This window comes from Oncorhynchus keta, chromosome 16 (assembly GCF_023373465.1).
Source record: "Oncorhynchus keta strain PuntledgeMale-10-30-2019 chromosome 16, Oket_V2, whole genome shotgun sequence".
NCBI lineage: Eukaryota > Metazoa > Chordata > Actinopteri > Salmoniformes > Salmonidae > Oncorhynchus > Oncorhynchus keta.
Genome location: NC_068436.1, coordinates 10,667,193 through 10,690,136, shown reverse-complemented (window position 1 = coordinate 10,690,136; position 22,944 = coordinate 10,667,193). Strand labels below are relative to the sequence as shown.

Genomic DNA, 22,944 nt, shown 5'->3' with positions numbered 1-22,944 from the left:
CTGTAGCAGCCTAGTGCCTCATTACAATATTACTCTAGCAGCCTAGTGCCTCATTACAATATTACTCTAGCAGCCTAGTGCCTCATTACAACATTACTGTAGCAGCCTAGTGCCTCATTACAACATTACTGTAGCAGCCTAGTGCCTCATTACAACATTACTCTAGCAGCCTAGTGCCTCATTACAACATTACTCTAGCAGCCTAGTGCCTCATTACAACATTACTTTAGCAGCCTAGTGCCTCATTACAACATTACTTTAGCAGCCTAGTGCCTCATTACAACATTACTCTAACAGCCTAGTGCCTCATTACAACATTACTGTAGCAGCCTAGTGCCTCATTACAACATTACTGTTGCAGTCTAGTGCCTCATTACAACATTACTTTAGCAGCCTAGTGCCTCATTACAACATTACTCTAACAGCCTAGTGCCTCATTACAACATTACTGTTGCAGTCTAGTGCCTCATTACAACATTACTGTAGCAGCCTAGTGCCTCATTACAACATTACTGTTGCAGTCTAGTGCCTCATTACAACATTACTTTAGCAGCCTAGTGCCTCATTACAACATTACTCTAACAGCCTAGTGCCTCATTACAACATTACTGTAGCAGCCTAGTGCCTCATTACAACATTACTGTTGCAGTCTAGTGCCTCATTACAACATTACTGTAGCAGCCTAGTGCCTCATTACAACATTACTCTAGCAGCCTAGTGCCTCATTACAACATTACTCTAGCAGCCTAGTGCCTCATTACAACATTACTGTTGCAGTCTAGTGCCTCATTACAACATTACTGTAACAGCCTAGTGCCTCATTACAGCATTACTCTAGCAGCCTAGTGCCTCATTACAACATTACTCTAGCAGCCTAGTGCCTCATTACAACATTACTCTAGCAGCCTAGTGCCTCATTACAGCATTACTCTAGCAGCCTAGTGCCTCATTACAACATTACTCTAGCAGCCTAGTGCCTCATTACAGCATTACTCTAGCAGCCTAGTGCCTCATTACAACATTACTGTTGCAGTCTAGTGCGTCATTACAACATTACTGTAACAGCCTAGTGCCTCATTACAGCATTACTCTAGCAGCCTAGTGCCTCATTACAACATTACTCTAGCAGCCTAGTGCCTCATTACAGCATTACTCTAGCAGCCTAGTGCCTCATTACAGCATTACTCTAGCAGCCTAGTGCCTCATTACAGCATTACTCTAGCAGCCTAGTGCCTCATTACAACATTACTGTAACAGCCTAGTGCCTCATTACAGCATTACTCTAGCAGCCTCAGGAAACAGTTATTATGCATGGTTTTTATGAGGATTACCATCTTAATCTGATGGCTGAATGCAGGCTTCCGCTAACAATCTAAACAGCTGGATTCAAATGCATAGTGATGATGCCTTCCTCCATTCACTTTCATCATTACAAGTGCATACTACTTCATCATGTTGTCCTAAACTGGAACCATATTTCTGTCATTCAGCATGCTAATTTAATCCCTCTTTTCTCCCCTCTCCCTTTCTCTTCTCCCTCCCCTCCCCTCCCCCACTCTCTCCATCTATCTAGGTAAACTAGGGGTGTTCCTCCAGGAGAACAACACCATAGACACGGGGGAGGTGGACGTGGGGCGCAGGGCTGTTCAGGAAGTCCCACCAGGGATCTTCTGGCGCTCCCAGCTCTACATTGACCAGCCCCAGTTCCTCAAGTTCAACATCTCAGTGCAGAGGGATGCGTTGGTGGGGGTCTACGGCAGGAAGGGCCTGCCCCCCTCGCATACACAGGTAGGAAGGGATCCAATGTCCCTCCCCTCCAATGAGCTTTGAGAGGGAGGCAACACATTGAGGAATCAAGCATGGGAGGCATCAAGGATTTGAAGGCTAGTTAAGTTTTCAAACAGGGCCAATGTATCATCTTTAACAATGGCAGACGTATTCCTCAAGGGCACGGCAGAGACACTCCATGCAGCCTCTAAATGAAGCACACACACACACACACAATCCAAATGAAGCGGCTAAAGCCTAATAGAGGTAATTGGCAACAAAGTTCTTCACAACTGCGCGTCGATACCCTAGAGTGGAGCGAGAGCGTTAGCAGGCGCCGTGGCATTATTTGCTCTGTGTGGTAATCAATATGTTTCTTTAAGACGTTGGAGAAGACATAATGAGGGGATATTGACAGACATGTTGGATGAAGGCTGAGGAACAGACAGGGAATTAAGAAGTGCTAATTTTTCAGGTTTGGTCTCTGTGGATGGTGTGTGTGTCCGTGTCAGGAATGACTATTTTTCTCTTTTTGGGGAGAAAAGCATTCTTTCCACAAAGGACTCATTAGCAGAGATGGGGAAAATGTTAATAGAATCAATGTTTATGGCCACTGTGAGATATAAAACATTTATGGCCAGAAATTAAAGGAAAAATGTTCCAAGTCATCCGAGCCCAAACGTTAGTTCAAGCGTTAGTGTTGAAGGACTAGAAACAGATGAAATGGAGTCTCATATTGTGTGTGTGTGTGTGTGTGTGTTGTCCAGTATGACTTTGTGGAGCTGCTGGATGGCAGTCGCCTGATCACCAAGGAGAAGCGCGGGCTGGTGGAGGTGGAGGGCGTGTCAAGGCGGGCGCGCTCGGTGAGCGTGCACGAAGCGGGCTTCATCCAGTACCTGGACTCTGGCATCTGGCACATGGCCTTCTACAACGACGGGAAGAACTCAGAACAGGTCTCCTACAACACCATCGTCATAGGTCAGTGTGTGTGTCTCCAGCGTGCGTCAGCTCTGCGTAATGTGTGGCCTCTCAGGCTGGAGAGTTGAGGCCCTACATCAAAGCACAGCACACGCTCCTTAGTGTCCTGTTCTCTCTCCCTCATTCTCTCTATCTATTTCTCCCTATCTCTCTTCCTCCCTCTTTCTCTCTCTCTATCTCTCCCTCTCTCTCTCTCTCTCCCTCTTTCTTTCTCTCTCTCTATCTATTTCTCCCTGTCTCTATCTCTCCCTCATTCTCTCTATCTATTTCTCCCTGTCTCTCTCTCTCTCTCCCTCTATCTATCTCTCTCATTATCTCTCCCTCTCTCCCTCTTTCTTTCTCTCTCTCTCTCTCGCTCTTGATCTCTAATTTTCTCGCTCTCTCTCTTTCTCTCTCCCTCTCTCTTTCGTCCTCTCTCTCTCTTTCTCTTTCTCTTTCTCTTTCTCCCTCCCTCCCTCCCTCCCTCCCTCCCTCCCTCCCTCCCTCCCTCCCTCCCTCCCTCCCTCCCTCCCTCCCTCCCTCCCTCCCTCCCTACCTCCCTCTCTCTCTATCTCCATTCCTCCCTCCCTCTCTTTCCACCTTCCAAAGAACAGGGTAGAAGGTTGACTGCCTTAATCAAAACACTCTCTCGCCATCTCTGTTATAATGGATATAAAAATGAATTGTTTGTCCATCCATTGTACAAACGCTATAAAGGTTGGACATGCCCCTGCAATATGCACCAGAGATGGTGAAAGGTTGTGGGAGGGTTGTGTAGGCGTTGTGGGAAACGTTTGACCTGACTTAATATCTTGTGTATAGCATTTCCACATCTCTCTGTTGATTTGGAAACGTCTGAAACTCTACCTCTTTAAAGAGAACCTTAAATAATCCCACAGCACAGCATCAACAGATTACACACACACACACACACACACACACACACACACACACACACACACACACACACACACACACACACACACACACACACACACACACACACACACACACACACACACACACACACACACACACACACACACACACACACACACACACACACACACACACACACACACACCATCTCTCAACCTTTAGCTATATTGAGAAGTCCTGTTTGGCAGTACATGGATCTAGCGTGTTGGCTTGATATTTACCCAACCACGCTATGACATGCCTGGTACAACTTCCGAGAAATCATTTCAATACCTTAATTCCCTCTCCTAACCTGGTTCATGTACCCAAAAGAGAGAGAGACAGGGAGGAGGAGGGAGGGCTGAAAAGCATGGTCATTTTGGCCCGATGGTGAAGAAGACAGAATGATTGGGGGAAGAGTGTGATAGAGAGAGAGACAGGAAGAGATGGTAGAAGGCTGGTAATATTGGCCTGATAATGTGGAGGAGAGAGGGATAGAAAAAGATTTAGAGAGAGATAGAAGGAGAGAGATGGTAGAAGGCTGGTAATATTGGCCTGATAATGTGGAGGAGAGAGGGATAGAAAAAGATTTAGAGAGAGATAGAAGGAGAGAGATGGTAGAAGGCTGGTAATATTGGCCTGATAATGTGGAGGAGAGAGGGATAGAAAAAGATTTAGAGAGAGATAGAAGGAGAGAGATGGTAGAAGGCTGGTAATATTGGCCTGATACTGTGGAGGAGAGAGGGATAGAAAGAGATTTGGAGAGAGATAGAAGGAGAGAGATGGTAGAAGGCTGGTAATATTCTGTCCTTCTTGTAGCTACAGAGGAGTGATGTGAGTGTGAGCTGGATGATTGGTGGTAGCAAGGTGTTGATTGGTGGGCTACGGCAAGCAAAGAGACCCAGTTAGTCTCAATCAGGCATATGGGGGTGGTGGTGATTAGAGCATAGAGTCAGGGAGAGGGTGTGTGTGCGTACGTGTGTGGTACTTTGGTCTGCCTGGCTAATTATCAGTCTTCTATTTCAGGATATGGGCGTCGTTCCTATTGTCAATGTCGCTACTCTCTGTCTTCTTCTTTCTGTGGCTGTATGCATATCTCTAACTCACACAAACACTCACTAACACTCTCCTCTCTCTCTCTCTCTCTCTCTCTCTCTCTCTCTCTCTCTCTCTCTCTCTCTTCAGAGACCGTTATGGAGTGTCCCCACAATTGCCATGGCAACGGTGACTGTCTGTCTGGAACGTGTCATTGCTTCCCAGGGTTCCTTGGGCCTGATTGCTCAAGAGGTAAGACGCACACATACACACACGCCGTTTGAGAGGAGTAAACCCACTATCTCCTCCCGTAATTGGCTGTAGATTGTTGCCCCGGCGCGTACATAACAGAAGCCTTGGAGGCATTGATTCAGGCACACAGACGCACACACACTATTCTCTCTCTCTCTCTCTCTCTCTCTCTCTCTCACTCACTCACTCACTCACTCACTCACTCACTCACTCACTCACTCACTCACTCACTCACTCACTCACTCACTCACTCACTCACTCACACACACATTGATTTAGTCAGTCAGTACCTCTGTGTCTCTGCCTACTACTACCTCCATCAAGGAGGCTCTCTCCATCTCCCCTTTCATCATTATACAACACTGTGCTTGACTGAAGCTCAAATAAAGACAAAAGGGTCTCAAAAGTCATTAGAAAGTATAATGTCCCTCCATCCATCACTATTCATCAGCACTCTGCTTATATTCCCTCCGAATGATACTGAAGAGCCGCTGAAGTGACTTCTGTGTCCCTTTCTGTCTCACTATATAACTCTCTCTTAACCTGGTGACACCCTGTATATATCTCCCTTAACCTGGTGACACCCTGTATATATCTCCCTTAACCTGGTGACACCCTGTATATATCTCTATTAACCTGGTGACACCCTGTATATATCTCTATTAACCTGGTGACACCCTGTATATATCTCTATTAACCTGGTGGCACCCTGTATATATCTCTATTAACCTGGTGACACCCTGTATATATCTCTATTAACCTGGTGACACCCTGTATATATCTCTATTAACCTGGTGGCACCCTGTATATATCTCTATTAACCTGGTGACACCCTGTATATATCTCTATTAACCTGGTGACACCCTGTATATATCTCTATTAACCTGGTGACACCCTGTATATATCTCTATTAACCTGGTGACACCCTGTATATATCTCTATTAACCTGGTGACACCCTGTATATATCTCTATTAACCTGGTGACACCCTGTATATATCTCTATTAACCTGGTGACACCCTGTATATATCTCTATTAACCTGGTGACACCCTGTATATATCTCTATTAACCTGGTGACACCCTGTATATATCTCTATTAACCTGGTGACACCCTGTATATATCTCTATTAACCTGGTGACACCCTGTATATATCTCTATTAACCTGGTGACACCCTGTATATATCTCCTTAACCTGGTCTCTGTATATATTAACCTGGTGACACCCTGTATATATCTCTATTAACCTGGTGACACCCTGTATATATCTCTATTAACCTGGTGACACCCTGTATATATCTCCCTTAACCTGGTGACATCCTGTATATATCTCCCTTAACCTGGTGACACCCTGTATATATCTCTATTAACCTGGTGACACCCTGTATATATCTCTATTAACCTGGTGACACCCTGTATATATCTCTATTAACCTGGTGACACCCTGTATATATCTCTATTAACCTGGTGACACCCTGTATATATCTCCTTAACCTGGTGACACCCTGTATATATCTCTATTAACCTGGTGACACCCTGTATATATCTCTATTAACCTGGTGACACCCTGTATATATCTCTATTAACCTGGTGACACCCTGTATATATCTCTATTAACCTGGTGGCACCCTGTATATATCTCTATTAACCTGGTGACACCCTGTATATATCTCTATTAACCTGGTGCCACCCTGTATATATCTCTATTAACCTGGTGGCACCCTGTATATATCTCTATTAACCTGGTGACACCCTGTATATATCTCTATTAACCTGGTGACACCCTGTATATATCTCTATTAACCTGGTGACACCCTGTATATATCTCTATTAACCTGGTGACACCCTGTATATATCTCTATTAACCTGGTGACACCCTGTATATATCTCTAACCTTAACCTGGTGGACACCCTGTATATATCTCTATTAACCTGGTGACACCCTGTATATATCTCTATTAACCTGGTGACACCCTGTATATATCTCTATTAACCTGGTGACACCCTGTATATATCTCTATTAACCTGGTGACACCCTGTATATATCTCTATTAACCTGGTGACACCCTGTATATATCTCTATTAACCTGGTGACACCCTGTATATATCTCTCTTAACCTGGTGACATCCTGTATATATCTCCCTTAACCTGGTGACACCCTGTATATATCTCTATTAACCTGGTGACACCCTGTATATATCTCTATTAACCTGGTGACACCCTGTATATATCTCTATTAACCTGGTGACACCCTGTATATATCTCTATTAACCTGGTGACACCCTGTATATATCTCCCTTAACCTGGTGACACCCTGTATATATCTCTATTAACCTGGTGACACCCTGTATATATCTCTATTAACCTGGTGACACCCTGTATATATCTCTATTAACCTGGTGACACCCTGTATATATCTCTATTAACCTGGTGACACCCTGTATATATCTCTATTAACCTGGTGACACCCTGTATATATCTCTATTAACCTGGTGACACCCTGTATATATCTCTATTAACCTGGTGACACCCTGTATATATCTCCCTTAACCTGGTGACACCCTGTATATATCTCTATTAACCTGGTGACACCCTGTATATATCTCTATTAACCTGGTGACACCCTGTATATATCTCTATTAACCTGGTGACACCCTGTATATATCTCCCTTAACCTGGTGACACCCTGTATATATCTCTATTAACCTGGTGACACCCTGTATATATCTCTATTAACCTGGTGACACCCTGTATATATCTCTATTAACCTGGTGACACCCTGTATATATCTCTATTAACCTGGTGACACCCTGTATATATCTCTATTAACCTGGTGACACCCTGTATATATCTCTATTAACCTGGTGACACCCTGTATATATCTCTATTAACCTGGTGACACCCTGTATATATCTCTATTAACCTGGTGACACCCTGTATATATCTCTATTAACCTGGTGACACCCTGTATATATCTCTATTAACCTGGTGACACCCTGTATATATCTCTATTAACCTGGTGACACCCTGTATATATCTCTATTAACCTGGTGACACCCTGTATATATCTCTATTAACCTGGTGACACCCTGTATATATCTCTATTAACCTGGTGACACCCTGTATATATCTCTATTAACCTGGTGACACCCTGTATATATCTCTATTAACCTGGTGACACCCTGTATATATCTCTATTAACCTGGTGACACCCTGTATATATCTCTATTAACCTGGTGACACCCTGTATATATCTCCCTTAACCTGGTGACACCCTGTATATATCTCTATTAACCTGGTGACACCCTGTATATATCTCTATTAACCTGGTGACACCCTGTATATATCTCTATTAACCTGGTGACACCCTGTATATATCTCTATTAACCTGGTGACACCCTGTATATATCTCTATTAACCTGGTGACAAAAACGTTTATATGGAACATCTATCTCATGAGACGATGTTGTCATGCATGTGTGAATGTGCTCACTGTATCATGCCTGTGTGTGTATTTATGCACATACACACGCTGTATACGCTTACATCCATTTGTCCCTCTGTGTCCCATTGCAGCTTCGTGCCCCGTGCTGTGCAGTGGTAACGGACAGTACTCCAGAGGTCGCTGCCTGTGCTTCAGTGGCTGGAAGGGGACCGAGTGTGACGTGCCCAGCAACCAGTGTATAGACATCCACTGTGGGGGACACGGCATCTGCATCATGGGCGTCTGTGCCTGCAACACCAGATACAAGGGAGACAACTGTGAAGAAGGTAAGAGATCAGTCCATCCATCGATCAATCAATCATCCAACCAACCAATCAATCAACTAAGTTGTATTTGTATCAACAGTTGTCACAAAGTGCTTTACACTAATCTAGCCTATCTGCATCGAGTGTAGAAATAGGATGGAAGCCCATAGATGGACAATAAAGTATTGTATCATACGTACAGAATATATCATACACATCAACAGTGATTGGGAGATGGGAAAAAGGAAGGATTTCAGAAGTATTGGCTGCTGTCACTGTGTAGCACCGCCAAGCGTAGATAGGCCAGATCAGAAGTATCGGCTGCTGTCATTCTGTAGAGCCGTGATGCTTAGACAGGGCAGGGCACATGATAGGCTAGATCATCTTAGCCAGATGTATTAAGCCATTAGCATGAGATCATAGATTCTCATTGTTTTTCCTGTTAGAGGGATCTTTTGATCTGCCCTGCCCTTTTCCCCCTCTCATCGGTGTGTGTTTATGTATGTTCAGACACATCCTCTTCCTTCCTTGTCAGCCAGTCAGTGTGTGATTGCTCAGCATTCACCCTCATAATCTTTACCGCCAGCCAATAGTTCAGTATCACAGAAACAATTACTACTCTCTACTTCACAGAGAAAGGAATTACATCGCTGTCCCCATTGATGCGTGGCTTGAGACACACACACACACTCACTGACTCGCTCTCACGCACGCACACACACATGCACCACACACACACACACACACAGAATGGAGAATATTAGATTAGCTAAATTATCCTTGCATGTACCTGCTACGCTAGACTACAACACAACCCACCAGAAGGCAAGCTCTGTCTGTACATTAGATCCAATTATTGCACTTCCCTATGGGACAAAATCTCATCTTCACTGCTCAATAAAATGGATTTCTGCCAACCTCCTCCAACTGACACGCACCACAATCCGACGCTAATGCAATTAGTTTGCAGTGAATGTTATTGTGAGGTCTGTGACCCAGTCAGTAGTCAATGGACAGATTAAGACCCATCATCACTGAGACAGCAGAGGGAAGTAACTGCAGCTCAACAAGCATCATTTACATTTACATTTACATTTAAGTAATTTAGCAGACGCTCTTATCCAGAGCGACTTACAAATTGGTGCATTCACCTTATGACATCCAGTGGAACAGCCACTTTACAATAGTGCATCTAAATCTTTTAAGGGGGGTGCATCAGCTCCAGGCAACTTGCTGGGCATCAACAGACAAGTCAAATTGTATTTGGCACATGCGCATTATACAACAGGTGAGGATCTGGGGACCCATGCCAAATCTTTTCAGTCTCCTGAGGGGGAAAAAGTGTTGTCGTGTCCTCTTCACAACTGCCTTGGTGTGCTTGGACCTTGATAGGATGTTGGTGATGTGGACACCGAGGAACTTGAAACTCTCGACCCGCTCCACTTCAGTCCCGTCGATGTTAATGGGGGCCTGCTCAGCCCTCCTTTTCCTATAGTCCACGATCAGCCCTTTGTCTTGCTCACATTGAATGAGAGGTTGTTGTCCTGGCACCACACTGCCAGGTCTCTGACCTCCTCCCTATAGGTTGTGTCATCGTTCTCGGCGATCAGGCCTACCACTGTTGTGTCATCAGCAAACTTAATGATGATGTAGGAGTGCTTGGCCACGCAGTCGTGGATGAACAGGGAGTACAGGAGGGGACTAATCATGCACCCCTGAGGGGCCTTAGTGTTGAGTATCGGCGTGGCAGATGTGTTGTTGTTTACTCTTACCACCTGGGGGCGGCCCGTCAGGAAGTCCAGGATCCATTTGCGGAGTGAGGTGTTTAGTCCCAGGGTCCTTAGTTTAGTGATGAGCTTTGTGGGCACTATGGTGTTGAACGCTGAGCTGTAGACACTCACAAACACAGAGATAGTATACACACACACCGACACAAACACAATTCCACATTTCCACAGTGAGTGTTTGTGTACTGTATGTTTATATTTGCTCTATGCAACAATCCAAAGTGACAGCAGTTGGTTGGAAATTGTGACAAATCAACCTCTCTCTCCTTCCCCTCCTCCCTCCAGTGGACTGCCTGGACCCTGGCTGTTCAGTCCATGGTGTGTGTATCCACGGGGAGTGCCACTGTAGCCCGGGCTGGGGTGGCACCAACTGTGAGATCCTCAAGACCATGTGCCCCGACCAGTGCTCCGGCCACGGCACCTACCAGAGCGAAAGCGGCACTTGCACCTGCGACACCAACTGGACCAGCCCCGACTGCTCCGTCGGTACGTTGTTGGTGTCAGCACGTTGTTTGAATGTTGGTAAAGGTTGTTAGTTGTTAGCATGCAAGCCTTCACGCAGAAGTACTACATTTTTGGTATGTTGTTAGCACATTAGCATGCTAGCCTCAAATTAACTCAGCCGTATTACATTTGGTACGTTGTAAGCACATTAGCATGCTAGCCTTATTATCTCAACAGTACTACATTTGGTACGTTGTTAGCACATTAGCATGTTAGCCTCTCATTAACTCAGCCGTACTACATTTGGTACCTTTTTAGCACCTTAGCATGCTTGCCTCTTGTTAACTTAGCAGTATTACATTTGGTACATTTGGTACATTGTTAGAACATTAGCATGCTAGCCTCTCATTAACTTTGCAGTATTACATTTGGTACATTGTTAGAACATTGTTAGAACATTGTTAGAACATTACCATTAACTTAGCAGTATTACATTTGGTACGTTGTTAGCACATTAGCATGCTAGCCTTATTAACTCAACAGTATTACATTTGGTACATTGTTAGAACATTAGCATGTTAACCTCTCATTAACTTAGCAGTATTACATTTGGTACATTGTTAGAACATTAGCATGCTAGCCTCTCGTTAACTCAGGAGTACGACATTTGTTAGCCACTACTCATTCACTACGTGGAGATGGATATCTAGTATAGCTTCTCTCACAGTTGTGCCATGGCCTTCCCAGCTATATCCTTTCACTGTATCACTCTCTCGCTTTCATTCTTTATCTCTCTCTTTTCACTGCTGCTTTGTGGACTAATGCTGTTATGAAGGCCACAGTGTGATTTTTATATTAACTGGGCTTAGAGAAGAGAGAGCACATCGATCTGATCCATTTTTCATTTGAGAGAAAGCTGTGTTTATCTGGCTCTAACACACTGGCTCAGCCAGCAAAGAGAAGGAAGGCTGGAGGGAGAGCAAAGGCCGTGGGTTTGTTAATTATACTGAGTTTCAATTAAATAAGGCAGTACTGATAATTACTAGAAAACAGAGAGGGAGGGATGGAGAGAAAGAGAGAGACTGAGAGAAAGAGAGAGCGAATGGAGGGCGATTCCGCACCAGGACAGCCCGAAAATATTGATTGTTTGACATTTCTATCACTTGGTGTCATTATGAAGATTCTGATATGGTAAATATCAAAAATATAAATATTTATATCTCAAAAGTACCCTTTTATATCTTGTTCATTTCAAGATGGATTGTTTGGAACAATATACTCTACAAGTATATCATTTTTCAGAGTGGGCAGAGTGATAAAAAAAATTATGGAATAACAATGTTAAAAGCATGTCAAACATCCTTCCTCTCCAATGAAATTTCTGTGTGAGAATTGCCTGAAAACATTTGAGATAACCTAAATATTTTTGGTGCTGTCCGGGCGTGGAATCGCCCTGGAGAGAGAAAGAGTGAGATAATGACTTAGACATGGAATAAAGTAAAAACAGAGGAATAGGAGAGAGGAGAAGCATGGGTGTTAAGCAGAAACATATGTCCTCTTCTGTCTTTATTATTGTTTTGTCTGAGACAGTTTGGTCTGGACCACGGTGACCTTCAGACAGATGTGACCAGAGCCTCAGTCTGGTCACCCCTCCAGCCCGCTCTCTCCCTCCCTCCCTCCTCCCAGCTTCACACAGCGCCCGCCACGTCTCGCACACACACACACACGCACACACCGCCCCGGTGACAAGGCGATGACAGTGACGAACAGCGCCACTTCCTGACACACAACACACTCTCTCACACACACTCACACACAGCGGTAATGGCAGCTCGCCACAGGCTGCGGATGCCCACACTGAGCGAAGCCCCTCCAGGGGGCTGATGGAACTTTAGAGACCGAGAAAGACTGAGCGGTCGGGGGTCTGTTGGTCTTGTGGTCTTACTTACCTGGAATGACTCAGAGATTAACAGCTCGATCTTCCAGCCACTGACTGATAACTAGTCTAAGAGAACTCCGCTCAATCAATGTCTTCTATCTAGACACTGACTTCAATCGGAATTGCTTCTCTTAGCCACTGTCTGATAGCAATGGTCCTACGGTTGATTATTTGTCCCTGATGGCAAAGAGTCCAAGAAGTGGCAACATTTTATTTGCTGTTACTCCTATACCTGTGCTATAGCACTGTAGGTAGTCAACATTGTAGGAGGATTTTCTTCCAGTATTAATACAGTGAACGGTCCTGTTCTGAACTCGCTGACACAGGTCTCATCCGTTCTACTGGGTTGTGTTTCTACAGGACAGTATTTCAGTAAGCGGTAGTATACAGTAGTTAGCCAGGGTGGGTCTGTCTGAGTATAGTCTTCACCCTGCCAGACATCTGCTGCCTGCAACTCTGACTGTCTGTCTGTACGTACAGACCTGCCAAGACAGACACAAGACAAAAAATTGAGACTGTGGTTCAATTGGGAGAGCATGGCGCTTGCAACGCCAGGGTTGTGGGTTCGATTCCCCCGGGGGACCAGTATGAAAATGGGTGCACTCACTTCTGTAAGTCGTCCTGTATAAGAGCGTCTACTAAATGACAAAAATGTGATGTTGAGTGTCTCTCTTATATTTTGTGCAAACAACAATTCATTCAAACACCGCTCCCCTCAGTTTATATTTAAAGGTCGTGTCAATAAAGGTGTTCCTGTCGCCTTCATGTAACTGCATCACATTTACATTTACATTTAAGTCATTTAGCAGACGCTCTTATCCAGAGCGACTTAAAAGGCTCAGAGCTAAAAGTGATTGGAGGAACTTGAATGCACACTCCTGGTTCAAATGGTCTAAACTCTGAAGAACAGAACACAGACAAAAACAGTTTCATCTCAACTGACAACATTCCGTCAGTCGGGAGTCTGTAACAAACAAGTCCAGATTGTTTGCAGGCGTCCATCTATGGACCCCACTACAGCACGATTGATTTACCTGTGGTTGATTGATTTGGGTGTCATTCTGGTTCATGCACAGTTGGAATCCTTGTGTCTGGCTGGATGGCTGGCAAACAGTGTCTACCCATCCTCTACCCTTATCCTATTCTTACCCTGTCTGGGGTAAAGGTCAATATGTCTACTCTCATAGCCTGAACTGTCCATAGTCAATGATCACACTTCTGCCCACACTGCCCTCCCTCCACCCCCACTCGCACGCGCACACACACACACACACACACACACACACACACACACACACACACACACACACACACACACACACACACACACACACACACACACACACACACACACACCCCATATCACGAACACCAACACCTCAGACCCACCACCGTGCCCCACCCAGGAACCTTCAAAACCTCCCAGATTCTTCATGCTACACCGTGTCAGCCACGGGGGACAGACGTGTCAGGGTAGCAAGGTGTTATTTGAGAAATACCAGGCTGACAACCATATCCACCCGACCCCGACCCCACCAGCTGACCAGCCCAAAACACAATAGTGGAAGCATTGTGCTAACGGAGACCCTGCCTGGCTACAGTTGACAGAGAGATAGATGAAACCTTATGTCTGTTTTGCTTGTTATGAATGAATGTGTTTCAACAACCACTTCTAGGTCTCAAAGCGGGTGACGTCACTTTGCTACTAGCACACCCAGATAACTAGCTAGCGATTACACATCATTACACACTGACACTAACATTTCCTCCTTTGTGTGTGTGTGTGTGTGTGTGTGTGTGTGTGTGTGTGTGTGTGTGTGTGTGTGTGTGTGTGTGTGTGTGTGTGTGTGTGTGTGTGTGTGTGTGTACAGAGGTGTGTGTGGTGGACTGCGGCTCCCATGGCGTGTGTTTCGGGGGCAGCTGTCGTTGCGAGGATGGCTGGACGGGTACAGTCTGTGACCAGAAGGCCTGCCACCCCATGTGCACTAAGAACGGAGTCTGCAAGGAGGGCAAGTGTGAGTGCAACCAGGGCTGGACCGGAGAGCACTGCAACATCGGTAGGTCTACTGAAGAATACACACGCCTACAGTGGACATACACATACACATGAATACATCATATGGGTCGACAATTAAAGACATTGTTACAAAGAAACACACACGTTTTCTCTCTCTCACACACACCAATCACACACACTCCTCTACCTCTGGAGCTGTCTGTCCATCCATGATTCCCCCAGCTCTCACACCACGGAGGACTATATGGCTTTGAACAGCCAGCTGAAGTAGCATCTGATCCCAGTCTCCTCTTTCCTCTCTTTACAAGGGCCTGGCCAACTCCCTCCCACTCTGCAGCCTGCTCTTTGTAGTCACTCACGTGACCTGTGTGAAGAAGGCCTGCGGAGTCCCCATGGGGCACTGCTGATCTTTAACCTCCATCAAAACACTGACATTTACTGTAGTTAAGGCAGTGTGGAGAAGATAGATTGTGTGTGTCCTGTTCCAAGCTCCCGATCTTAACAAGAGGGTACAGAGCAGCGTTGTAAATGCCTGGCGTGTTGCTGTTTAGCTTTTAAGCCGGGTGTGAAACAAACATTGAAACAGGCCAACGCCTCCTCTATTCAATGCAGAGATACGAGCCCTAAAGAGAACTGAGAAATCATGTTTGGTTAATTGTTTCCCTCTCAACCCCTACATCACTAAACGGCCTTAATTGTTATCAAGCCAATCTTATTTTGTCGGCTGATTCCCTGATATGAAGTCGATTGCGGAGCAGAATGCATGTTCTCTCCTCACACACACAGAACTCGTGTTCTGTTCTGCCTCGATCTCTGGCCGTATTTATTTTTGATCTGGTTCATTATTCAAACAAATAATCAGATGAATTAGCCCGAGTTAGAGTTGGTGTCCCCCACTCATTTAGCGGTCGAGTTAGCGTTAAGGTGCCCGCATACTAGGTTGGATTTGCTCCGAGCAGAACTCAGCAATATTAATGTTTGTCCATCTTCAGATGCCGTAGCAACAACATACCCAGTAAGACTTCCTCAAAATACTCCTAATTAATGTCAGATTCATCAAGAAATCTGTAATACATTTAGACAGTTTTGCAGAGGAGGTATAAGTCACACAATTTTACATCTAAGACGTTTGGTGCATTATTTCTCAAGTGAACAAATTTGCATTAAAACTTTGACAACAAACATTTCATTGAAGAATCCCATCCATAGTTCTCACTCCTACTAGGAGTTGTACTGTTGACCAATCACCGACGAAGGGGCGTAGACTTCGGCTACTGAACTTCGACTTGCCTCTCAAGCAAAAATGTTGTGTGCGCAAACAGCCGGGAAAAACACCCTGCCGAACACCAAAACAAAAAGTCATGATTTTGTCATAATATATGGGCAAACTGTTTTGACTGGGAAGCATGGTGACAGGCATGGTGACAGGCATGGTGACAGTCTTTATGTATGGTGTCCCCCAGCTGTGTGTTTTCAGGTTTCGTGACAGTCTCTGCACACACACATAAAAACGTGAGCGCACACACACTGACTCACTCTACTCATCATCACGGAGTTCATTTCTTTTGTGTCAATAATGTGTGTCTGATGATCTCTGGCTATGGAGGGAGCACCAACCGCTGCCTAATTCCCCTGAAAATAACACATTTTGGCTCATTATTAGTCTTCAGACACTTTTTCTTAGCCTTCAAACACCAAAATACAAAGGCAGATGCTCCTTGAAGTCATCCACAAGGAGTCCTAGTCTGAAACTGAAACCCTGCAGGGGTTGGCTGGGACGTGAGTCAGTTAGGAAGAGTGTTGGGCTCTGTCCGAAATGGCACACTATTCCCTATATAGTGCACTACTTTTGGTCAAAAGTAGTGCACTGTATAGGGAATCGTGTGCCATTTCGGATGCCCCCGTGGTAACACTCTGCACATAACGAACGGTAGACTTAAAGTTCCACCTCTCTGTCCTTGAGATGTTCTCTCCTGTTTCAGAGTAGCGTGCCAGAGGTGGTGAGGGCCACCATGCCTTCATTTGTGTCTGCTGGAGATAAAGGGGTGTTTGTGTTGGGATTAGAAGTTAGCAGAAGACATCAACCGGATAGAACAGGAGAACATTAGTGTGGGACAGAGATCCCACTGCAGTCAATCACCCAGCTAAGACTTCTGTGTGTTTGTTCGACCCCGCTCTGACCCCGGGCGGTCTCACCGCATTGCCTTGTACACATTAACAGTACAACCACCCCCACATACCATATGTTCTTATCCAATCGCCTATACACACATTCAAACAAAGAGTGTATAGTGTCATTTTGGATCTGAGTCACCACTTGTTTGTGTTACTATACCCTCTAGCTGTCTCGATAGAACACCAGTTAGACAGTCTATTATATTCAGTGGAACTACAGTACAGCATTGAGACTCATTGAGAGTTAGGAGGCAGTGACGTTTAGCTCCTTCATTCGTTTTCTGCTACAGGCATCCCCCTCCCTTCCCCCATAGCAAATGCTGAAGGAGAGAGGAGAAGAACACAGTAGTTATTAAGTCGTCTTCTTCTCTCCTCCGAGACACGCAATCATGAATAATGATTGGGTGAGAAAGTTACAGAGGGTCAAAGTTCATACCCCCAAGACATGCTAACCTCCCGGGATTGGTAACAGTGAGAGGTTTGCATGTCTTGAGGGTGTGATCTTTTGATCTTCTGGAACTTTCTCACTCATCGTTATTCACGATTGCATGTCTCATGATATATTCCACATTGATTTAGAAGTGTTTAGAAATATGTTCTATTCTTATTTACAATAAAAGTGACTCCAAAATGACACAATATATTATTTACGATTCATTTCTATTGGGCACAAAATAATCTGAAACACAACCAAAACTAACTGCAAATGCATCCAACAAGTTTGTAGAGTCACAAGCGTGATGTCATCATTGCGTGCTGGGGGTGTCAATATTTTTGACCTCTACCTTTTTGAGAAAAAAATATTACTTGTTAAACAAAATATTTTTCTCTGAGCAATTGTATTAGTATAAAATAATCTCCCAGTTTGTTTTGCATACAATATAGCTCACTATTTGACTGATTTATTTCATACAGTCATTATTTCCCATATTTATCAAGGGTGTCAATAATTTCAGGCTCCACTCTATCTCTTTCTCTCTCTGTCATTGTCTGACACAAGGTGGCTTGATGCATCTCCATTTTGAGTGGCTTTAAAGAAGTAGTCCACTGCTCAATACTACTCTGCTTATAGCTTTTCCATACAAAACACAGTGATGATAGGTTGAGTAAATTGTCACTGTGTTGTGTATGTGATTGATAGTGGTAAAATTAGTGTCCTTTATTCTACTCTAATGTTCCCGCTTTCAAAATGCAGCAAATGAATAGATGTCTCTGTTTAAAAGCAAACAACTACAATGGGCTGAAATCATTCGTGTTACCTTGGAAATAAATGATGTCAAGTTTATGTAAGAGTTTGCTAAGGATTTTGCAGCAACAAACGGATAACAATGTCTTCCCTTGACGATTTGAGTTACAGTAAACAGACTGAATCATCTATGTGTTTGTATAACAATCATGTCCAATAACCAATATCTCATATGATCTTTTTTTATCAGTGTTCCAAAATACTCTTCTGCAGAGGATAGTAAAAGTACATTCTTATGGACTTGCACAATGCTCCTTGTTCCTTCTGCAGATATTAGGTTTTGTTAAGAAAGCCACAGGTTATTCTGCCTCTTCTTCTGCTTCTTATTCTGCTTTTTCTTCTGCTTCTTCTGCTTCTTCTTCTTCTTCTGCTTCTTCTCCTTCTTCTTCTGCTTCTTCTTCTTCTTCTTCTTCTTCTTCTTCTGCTTCTTCTTCTTCTTCTTCTTCTTCTTCTTCTTCTTCTTCTGCTTCTTCTGCTTCTTCTTCTGCTTTTCTTCTTCTTCTTCTTCTGCTTCTTCTTCTGCTTCTTCTTCTGCTTCTTCTTCTGCTTCTTCTTCTTCTTCTTCTTCTTCTGCTTCTTCTTCTGCTTCTTCTTCTGCTTCTTCTTCCTTTCTTCTTCTGCTTCTTCTTCTTCTTCTGCTTTTTCTTCTGCTTTTTCTTCTGCTTCTTCTTCTTCTTCTTCTGCTTCTTCTTCTGCTTCTTATTCTTCTGCTTCTTCTTCTGCTTCTTCTGCTTCTTCCTCTTCTGCTTCTTCTTCTGCTGCTGCTTCTTCTTCTGCTGCTACTCCTTCTGCTTCTTCTTCTTATTATTATTATTATTATTAGTATTATTATTATTATTATGGCTTCTGAATACCTCATCAGTAAGGTTGTCTCCTTTAGTCACACTGAAGACGTGTCCCAAATCGCTCCTATAGGCCCTGGTCAAAAGTAGTGCCCTGTGTAGGGAATAGGGTGCCATTAAAGACGGAGACTGATTTTAAAGTACTGTATGGAATATTGTTAAAACATTGTTGCGTGTGGGTGTGTGTCTGTTCTGAGAAGTGCAGCTGGTGAACAGGCAGAGACTGAGTGTATTAGTTGAGAACCAGGGAACTGCAGACTTACTGCCCCAAGGTTTCTCCAGCACTCCAGCTCCAGAACCCCATCCCAGGCTCCCTGTTCTCCCCCTCTGCCCTTCCTCTCCTGGGGCTGGACTGGTGGTCAGTCATCCCTCCCTCACATCTCTCCATTGCCCAGAATAGCACTGCAGAGCCAGCAATATCTCACCCAGCACCACCACACGTGCCTTCACACACACAGACACACATTCTGTACACACATCCATGCACACACACACACACACACACACACACACACACACACACACACACACACACACACACACACACACACACACACACACACACACACACACACTCTCTCTCCTTCAAACACTCAAAAACACAAACTCTCCCTCCCCACACACACACACACACACACACACACACACACACACACACGCACACTCCAACCAGCTGCAATCTGTCTGTGTGTCTGGTTCTGTGTCTCCCCAGATGTCTGTTTGCCTCCAGGTCAGTGTAAAGACTGATGGTTCTCCATTATCATCCAAGGCTGATGCTCGCTAGACAACACACACACACAAACACACACTCCTCTCTCGCTCGCAACAAAACAAACCGTCTACTAGTGATATTTTCACTGAAATGAGAGACCAAAATGATTGGTCTCGGTGTCCCTCCCCGTCTCAAGCTTCAGTTTCAGCTACTAGCTACTGTACCTTTCTTGTAGTGATTTGTCTTTTAAAACTCGACTGGCGGGAAGAAAAAAATGGCTATTTGTAAACTCAATTATGTAGTTAAAACAGTCCAGTTTTATTCACAAAAGTCCAAATTATTTCCTTAACTGTGTTCAATAGTTAATTAACCCTGCTACACTCAAGGCTCTACTTGGGAACTAGGAAGCCCATAATCCCCCTCTCAGTACTGCTGAATGGCTGTTCTGTGTTACCACTGATCTGGCTTCTCTCTTCACGGGCTGGTAGCTCTGTCAGTCTAGTCACACACTACCGTTATTATACATACATCACTGTGTGTGTGTGTGTGTGTGTGTGTGTGTGTGTGTGTGTGTGTGTGTGTGTGTGTGTGTGTGTGTGTGTGTGTGTGTGTGTGTGTGTGTGTGTGTGTGTGTGTGTGTGTGTGTGTGTGTGTGTGTGTGTGTGTGTGTGTGTGTGTGTTGTGTGTGCACATGTTTGTGTATGTGTGTGTGCGTCTACTATAGACCAGGGAATGAGTGAGGCTCAATGGGTTCTGGAGCACTTTGGGCTTTCGCCAGATTCAAGTCTAAGAGGAGCCCTCCCTGTTTTTACGGTAGGCTCACCTGGAGCTGATGGGGTTGTTAAAGGCCCCCAGTGCAGTCAACGTTAACTAAGATCATGTAAATCAATGGATACATGCCGGTAGCCTCTACCCCTGCCCCTGCCCCCCACCCCCCCTCTCCCCTCTCTCTCTTCCCCTCTCTCTCCTTCTACCCCTCTGCTCTCTCTCTCTCCGTCCCGCCTCATCTCTCTACCCTCCCCCTCATCCCCCTCTCCTCTCCTCCCTCCATCTCTCCATCTCTACCTCAGGGTGGGGATTGAGTGGGTCTGGACGTTGTGATATATAATTGTTTCCAGATTAATGTCACTTTAATCAGCAGCCGACGAGAATTGGCCGAACAAATAATGAAGCATTGATGTCTATAAGGGGCTGATTAATTCTGCAGCTTGACCCATAGACCCGCACACACACACACACACACACACACACACACACACACACACACACACACACACACACACACAGATACATACTGTACATACACACACAGATGGACACACAAACACACACACAGTCCTCCCTGTGCCCATGTGAGTGGAATATGATGGAAGTAAATGAGAAATCTTTAGTGCAATTAGCTGGTAAATTGCTGCCCCTTTGCTCAGGGTTCAGGGATGATTGCTGCTGTTTTCTTAACCCTGACGTTTCATTAGGAACCCTGACGCTCCATTAGTTCTGTTAAGGGATCCTGTTCCACTCTGGGAAAAGGAGAGGATGACGGCCAATCTAGCTGCCACCTGAGCCAGTGTGTGTATGTGTGAGCTAGTGTGAAGTTACAGCAAGCGACATCTGAGATTGTGCAAGAAATGTAGGGACTGGGTGTTGGCGATATAAGACAACAGATTGACACACACACATATGTATGTTTATACATACAACATTCATACGTTGATACGTCACAACAAGCTAAGTGTCTGAGAAAGCATGTCATCTTCTGTCTATTCGCTCCCCCCTTCCCCCCCGTCACAACACCTAGAGAAGTCCTACAGGTTTACATGTGAGGATGGTCATGGCCACACACACTCTGTGTCACATGGGATATCCATCACATTCAAACACACGTGTGTGGGTGTGTGCGAGTGTGTAAGGGTGCCTGTGCTCGTAAGTACACTACTAACACTCTGGTAAATAGTCTGCCATGTTTTTTATCTCCTCTCCTTAACCGCTCGCTCTCCTCTCTTTCTCTCTCTCCTTTTTTCTTTTTTCAAGCTCACAATCCGGATATTAGAGTCAAAGGTACTGTGGTCCCTCTTTCTTCTGCCCCCCCCATCGTGCTGTGTGGTACATGTGACTGTCCATAGCTTCCCAGTAACCCTCCATTCTCTCTCTATCTTTTCATCTCTTTTTTTTATCTCTGATTCATTGATTTATTGATTCAGTGATTCAGTCTTCTATTGTTGTCACTGTGACTATTTGTTTTCTCATGTCTTCATGTCTTGGTACTGTGGGGGAAATCCAATATCATGTCCTCTCTTGGAGCATGGGAGGATGTTCAGTAACTTCCAGGCATGGTAGAACTGAACTGGGGCGGGTTTTAGCCCACATAACCCACCAACCACGGCTCGGCAACGCCCACGCTTTGGGCACCGGGCGAAGCCACAAACGTTCCAGCGGCCCGATAGAATAACATTGAAATAACGTCATTTAAGCTCCAGTAGCTGACTAGGCATTTTTTCTTAAAACGGGGGTGTTATCCCGGATGCTTTGCCTCAATGCTTTTTGTACACGTGTCAGTCTTTTCTTTTGTTTGTTTTTTTGCTTTCCCCGATTTTGACAGTGAAGAATTGCACCTTAAAATGTCCAAACAACATGAGTATACGTTTATTCATTAATAAATTGATTTTGTTTTACTAGCACCATCAATGCCTTTTGTAGAGAACTAAGAATTGGAGACCTTTTAAGCTGAAGTGGAGATATGGACTACTTCTTTAGCCCTCGACCCTCGACCTTCCAACAGAGCTATCTCCCCCGCACGCAGGGTGATCTCTCCGCATCAGTCTCTCTCTTTCTCGCGCTCTGTCTTTCCTTCTCTGTATCCCCCTGTCTTCCAACAGTATGTCCACGGAATCCTGCCTCCTCCCTCCTCTTCCTTCCTCTCTCTCTCTCTCTCTCTCTCTCTCTCTCTCTCTCTCTCTCTCTCTCTTTCCTTTTATGTGTTTGTCAGTCGGTCTGCAACCCCCTTCACAGAGACTGAAGTACTGAGTTTTTTTTGTTCATTTTTCTTTCCCAAATTTTTCTCCTTTTCCTTGGCCCCCCCTAATCGCAGGATTTAAAGGTAATTC

The 22,944-nt window shown here is 44.7% G+C and overlaps 1 protein-coding gene across 1 annotated transcript in view; it reads left to right on the top strand.

Moving 5' to 3' along the window:
* Positions 1 to 22,944, top strand: part of LOC118395557 (teneurin-3-like) — a 797,463-nt gene that overhangs the window by 673,157 nt on the left and 101,362 nt on the right. Inside the window, 6 exon segments of the mRNA XM_052464676.1 lie at positions 1,574 to 1,788; positions 2,535 to 2,745; positions 4,828 to 4,929; positions 8,505 to 8,699; positions 10,751 to 10,951; positions 14,720 to 14,905. Of these exon segments, the coding sequence (XP_052320636.1) occupies positions 1,574 to 1,788; positions 2,535 to 2,745; positions 4,828 to 4,929; positions 8,505 to 8,699; positions 10,751 to 10,951; positions 14,720 to 14,905 (1,110 nt within the window).